Below are 6,157 nucleotides of genomic sequence, written 5' to 3'. Positions count from 1 at the left end.
GGGTTTAATATTTTTCCTAGAACTTTTTTTTTTTTTTTTTTTTTTTTTTTTTTTTTTTTTTTTTTTTTAAAAAAAAAAAAAAAAAAAAAAAAAAAAAATCAGATGAACTAATACATAAAATTCTATTTTTCCATCGTGTCTTTTTAAGGCAGCTGGCTCGGGTGTACCTGGCAGGAACAAGAGGCAGCCCGAGGGCTGTTTCCACCAGTGGAACTGCTGAAGGTGGCCACTGGGCCTCGGCGGTGGGCAGGGGGAACTCGGGGGTCTGCGTGGCCACAGCGCACATCAGGGGCAGAAGACGTGCTTTATCAGCTGTCAAAAAGCTTGCTGCATCTGGAGCAGGCAACTGCGCAGTTGTTATTTTCCTAGTTGACGTTAATTTCACAAGTAATTTCACGAGACAACATACAGAGAAGAAATTTCTCTTTTTATTACAAATACCAGACAGTAATGGAGAACTCTTTCTAGCTGGTGTTCTCGCATCTTTCACAAGAAGAACAAGTGAGTAGCACGTGAGGGCTTTTTTTAATTCCCTAGAAACCAAATACACATCCCCTAGGAATCAGACCATGCTGAACCTGGTTCTTTGGGGCGTTTTTAGAGCTGAAGCTTGAGAGCTTAGAACCAGGCTTTTTTAACCACAAACCTAAACTATTTGGGTGGTTTACAGTAGTTACTCAAAACATAGACAACAAACTTGAATGAGAGCACAACCAGTAAGTTGGAAACTCTACCTAATGTAAGTAGATGGCACTTTAAACACTGTGGCTACTTGGCTGCTGGTATTCAAAACCTGAACAATTGCAGAGGGATAAGGTGTGCACTGAGGTAAGGCTTCCAAAGGATTCTCAAACAAAAGTTCTCTGAAGTAAAACAAAGCAGAAGGACAAGTAGCATTCACCACAGGACCGCAATATTTTTTCCTCCCATATCTTACTTCCTCTTGCTTGTCACTAAACCAAGGCCATCATAAAAGATCTGTCAGTTTTATTTTGGTCAGTCTGAGGCCTCCTGTTTTCCCCAGCCTGATGCTCATTGACCAATTAAATGAGCAGCTCCTGTCTTCTCAAGTTCCCTTTTGCATGATGACTACAACCAAGGGAAGCTGTTTAGGAAAACTGATGTAGAAACGTCAACCCTGCCAAAAACGTCAACCCTGCCAAAAAGGAGATCTGGCTGAGTTGAGGAGAGTACAGCAGCAGTTACAACAATTCATGACAAAACAGGGGTATGCAGAGACATTATATCCTTTCCTGGAGTTGCCCTCAAGTTCTCCAAATCTTCATACAGCAGCTTTGTAAAGATGCTTTAAAAGACATAAAAAAGGCCTTGAAGAAGGCGAGGAGAACAGGAATAAATCACATTGGGTATATGCTCCAAAGGGAGAGCAAGCTGACTCCAAATCTTATTCATAGGTACATACTCATTGCATTGCCATTTTTCACTTGCTTTGGCAGTAGCTAGAAAAGGAGTAAGAAATTACTCTCGGAGATCACAATTTCTGCAGAGAATATTCTTGGCTGTCCACTAATCAGAAAGTGCACAACAACAATCAGGATCGGTACCTGCTATTTAATACAAAGCCTTTGAATTTATACTTGCTTTGGCAGTAGCTAGAAAAGGAGTAGGAAATTACTCTCTCAGAGATCACAATTTCTGCAGAGAATATTCTTGGCTGTCCACTAATCAGAAAGTGCACAACAACAATCAGGATCGGTACCTGCTATTTAATACAAAGCCTTTGAATTTATGACTATCAGCAATAACTCCATTAAAAAAAGATAAAAGTAGGTCTGTATGACTCTAAAAAGCATGTATATAAATGAGCAATCTGAATACTTGCTGGCACTGGATCTGCTTTATATTAGTTATATATTTCTCAGGAAGTGCCAGATTCTGTGGCTTACACGGTTTAAAGTTGCCAGGATGACTTTTTAAGATGACTTTTTGCAACTTTCTGGAAAGGCTGTAATTGCTTTTAACTACTTTGCTGTTAAAGTTATAGGAGGACATTGCATATATGAAATTAAGTAATAATACACTATAAATTACAGTAGTTGGCTACATTGCCATATGACTAGTTTAGGCTTTCAATAAAGAACTAGAACTACAATAAAAAAGCATTATGGTTTATATTATGAAGTCTGCCTTAAAAGCAGCGAACCTAACTCTAATCCAGTAATCAAAGCCAGATCCTTCATACATTTCACAGCAAGTTCTTTCTCCTCCTTGGTGGCTCAGTAGTAGGTGGTACAAATCACAGAGCTCCAGCCAAGAAAACACGGAGCCCATTAGGAAAACAAAGACCTATGCCAGCCATCAACAACAAATGCGAGGCTTTAGTGGCAAAAGCAAGTCTACTGACCTTTGGATGGCCCACTTCTACTCACAGCCTAACATGGCATGCACCAATTGCTCCACACAGATTTCTGACAGCTGCCATTTCATAAAAAAAGGGGGTTTGGAGATCAGCTTTGGGTGTATCCCCCACCCAAAAGAGTGTTATAAAAGCAGGGATATTGTCTCAGTAATAAAACATAAAACCCAAATATAGTTGCTACAATGATTACGTCTCATTTCAGGAGAGAATCAAGACTACATAGCTTTGTCAAATAATTTATGTTCTCCTTCCCACACTCAATGCTAATCCTTCCCTTCTACAGCTCTGCAGAAGCTGCTCAGATTTCTGCCCTTCTTGAGCAGAAAATACTTATGATCTGCTTTTTTGACTATTTGTACAAATATGTCAAATCTCATCCTGAACCACCACAAACGTAGCTGTCCTTTCCAATTTCCCATGGCTCATTTTAAAGCTGCTCTCTTGCTAGGTTAATTTTGCCAATAATGAACTTAGAGCCACAGGTCTTGAGTGAGAGAAGATTGAAATTTCCTTTCCCCGGACACAGATCCAGAGCTAGGATTTATAAGGAACTCCTCTGTACTCCAAACACAGTAGTTGCAGCTGTATCTGCAAGGCATCTGCAGCTCAGTAGGTGTAATCATACTAGATATTCATTGGTAAACATGAAAGTTAATTATGGAAGCAGTACTTTTCCCCCTGCCTTGTTCCTCCTAGGTTTTCTGCTTAATAAAACCAACCAAACAAAAAAACCCCAAACAAACCCTACCACCATGAATATTGCCATACAATTTCTGTGTGCATTTTTCCTCTTTGGTGACTCAAAACTACTCACCCCATCTGCTTCCTTGGATTTAAGAGAACGTGCTGCTGAAACCATGACAACCAAATCTTCTTTCCTGTGTTCACTCAAGCCAAATGCTACCATGAAGGTACTGTCCTGCTGTCCAAGCAAACCTCTGTCATCACACATCATCCCTTCCTGACTAGTCCCATTTTAGCTCATGAAAGTACCTTTTTCTCCCAGACATCAAAAAAAAAAGCTTTCAAAAAACATTCCCCATAAAAAATACTTGACATATTCAGCAGTGAGGTTTTGCCTCATCTTTCTCAGCTGGTTGAGACTATTGTTTTAAAGGGGAAACTGTCAATCCCAATCTTTGTATTCGATTTCCAGTTGCAGGAAGCCCACACAAGTATGGCTACTCACCCCATCTGCTTCCTTGGATTTAAGAGAACATGCTGCTGAAACCATGACAACCAAATCTTCTTTCCTGTGTTCACTCAAGCCAAATGCTACCATGAAGGTACTGTCCTGCTGTCCAAGCAAACCTCTGTCATCACACACCATCCCTTCCTGACTAGTCCCATTTTAGCTCATGAAAGTACCTTTTTCTCCCAGACATCAAAAAAAAAAAACTTTCAAAAGACACTCCCAATAAAAAAGACTTGCCATATTCAGCAGTGAGGTTTCGCCTCATCTTTCTCAGCTGCTTGAGACTATTGTTTTAAAGGGGAAACTGTCAATCCCAAATCTTTGGATTCGATTTCCAGTTGCAGAATGCCCACACAAGTATGGCAATAGCATATTCCTGTGTGCTTTTCACAAGGACAAGTCTTTGTCTAGGGGCCTGGCAGGACCAGGACTGTCCATTCAATTCTCATTTTTAAAGGAGCAACTTTGTTTTGTGTTATAACTTTGTGCTTGTGCATGTGTAATGAACACTAGCTACCTGGAATTAAAAAACACTCCTGCATCATGAAACACAAACCATTAAAAAATGTTATTCACTAATAGCATCTTAACCCTCCAAACTACCGTCACTGTCTAGTACCCATAGATGACCTCCAAAACATCAATAATCGGTCAAGATAAGTGCCCATGAAGTTACCCAAGGCCAATGACAGGAAATTTGCCAGATATTTATCTGGTGGTCTTTGATTGCATCACAACACAGCACAGTGTTATGAACTAAATAATCCACTTCTTAAAAAATTTTTGTCATATTTTTAAAGGCACTTTGCCGTGTGTTGAAGAAACCTGAATTCATTTGAGTTGTTGAGACCACTGAAAAGTCACTCCATCTGAGTGACAGGGTGGACACCCACTGACAACGTACCAACACATGCTAAACATTTTGTCTTATTTTAACTGTTGTCCATGAGACAGCTCATGAATCTGCTCAGCTTTATTTAATTTCTCTTCTCCTTCCCTCTCCTACTGTTTCCAGGAAAATCCCTAGTCACGACTGATTAATAAATTTAAGTGAAAGACAGACAACCCTCTCTCCTCCAAGACAGACAAATCTAGGCTAGAACAACATCTAGATAGAGCATTAACTGAATCAAAAACCTCTCTGAATGATTTACCTCCCAGGAGCTGCTGCAGTGATGTGTTCAGCAAGGCTGGGAGAGGGGACACTGCCAGGGGAGGACTCTGCTATCGGGAAAAGAGCGGCTGCAGGTTCGGGTCTAGCACCATTTTCACTACATTCACAGTAATAAAACCAAATAGAGACACACAGAGAAAAATTTTTAATCCACCTTAAACCAGTGTGCTGAACAGAAGCCACTGTGCATGAAAGTGTTAGTAAATAGGGAAAAAAAAAAAACCAAACCAAACCAAAAAAGAACCAAAACCCAAATATAGAGTGTATAGCAAAATACAAATAGGGCGATAAAATGTCTAGCACCATTTTCACTACATTCACAGTAATAAAACCAAATAGAGACACACAGAGAAAAATTTTTAATCCACCTTAAACCAGTGTGCTGAACAGAAGCCACTGTGCATGAATTTAATTTCTCTTCTCCTTCCCTCTCCTACCGTTTCCAGGAAAATCCCTAGTCACGGCTGATTAATAAATTTATTTTAAGTGAAAGACAGACAACCCTCTCTCCTCCAAGACAGACAAATCTAGGCTAGAACAACATCTAGATAGAGCATTAACTGAATCAAAACCCTCTCCGAATGATTTACCTCCCAGGAGCTGCTGCAGTGATGTGTTCAGCAAGGCTGGGAGAGGGGACACTGCCAGGGGAGGACTCTGCTATCGGGAAAAGAGCGGCTGCAGGTTCGGGTCTAGCACCATTTTCACTACATTCACAGTAATAAAACCAAATAGAGACACACAGAGAAAGATTTTTAATCCACCTTAAAATAGTGTGCTGAACAGAAGCCACGGTGCATGAAAGTGTTAGTAAATAGGGGGAAAAAAAAATGAAAAAAAAAAAAAGAACCAAAACCCAAATATGGATTTTATAGCAAAATACAAATAGGGGGATAAAACGAGTCACAATACACTTAGGAAGTGTCACACTTTTAGTAAAGGTTGAGAAGTGTCCTGCTGCTTATAAACTCAGAAAGTCATGAAGTATTTTACATTTACAAAGATGGGACACATATATTTAGTATTATAGTATGTGATGGAAAACTTTTAGAAAATCCCGGAAAAGAAACAGACACAAGTGCTAGTGAGATTCACTCCCAAAGTTTTATACACTTTTTGCTGCAACTTTTTTAGGGTGCTAGTTTTGTGAAGGTTAGTCTATATATTACTCAACATTTTTTTATAGCCTTTACTTTTTTTCAGTTGTGATAGGAAAAATAAATAAATCAATAAAATGTTGTTTTAAAAGCCACTACTTGAAGAAAAGCACTTGTCAGACATCTCACTAGAACACAAAAATAAAAGCAAACTATGAGGTAGAGAGCAATCACAACCACAAGTTTTGATCAGACTGTTAGCCACAGGAGTAGGCATTGCTGCCTTTTATATACATGTATCTATAGATATT

At 39.4% G+C, this 6,157-nt stretch overlaps 1 protein-coding gene across 3 annotated transcripts in view; it reads right to left on the bottom strand.

Annotated features, from left to right (window-relative positions):
• LOC106889339 (PDZ and LIM domain protein 5-like) overlaps positions 1–6,157 on the bottom strand; it is a 58,167-nt gene that overhangs the window by 51,737 nt on the left and 273 nt on the right. The window contains exons 2-3 of one of the 3 annotated variants that reach the window (XM_014944263.1): positions 5,340–5,456; positions 168–365 (exon numbers count right to left, since the gene is read on the bottom strand). In XM_014944263.1, coding sequence (XP_014799749.1) covers positions 168–365; positions 5,340–5,456 — 315 coding nt within the window. Of the gene's footprint in view, positions 1–167; positions 366–4,729; positions 5,016–5,339; positions 5,457–6,157 lie in introns of those variants that run through there. The other 2 variants (XM_014944279.1, XM_014944283.1) reach the window with 2 other exon arrangements.

Source organism: Calidris pugnax, unplaced genomic scaffold (assembly GCF_001431845.1).
Source record: "Calidris pugnax isolate Ruff unplaced genomic scaffold, ASM143184v1 scaffold15, whole genome shotgun sequence".
Classification (NCBI taxonomy): Eukaryota; Metazoa; Chordata; class Aves; order Charadriiformes; family Scolopacidae; genus Calidris; species Calidris pugnax.
The sequence above is the reverse complement of the archived record's forward strand: the minus strand, read 5'-3'. Positions and strand labels throughout refer to the sequence as shown.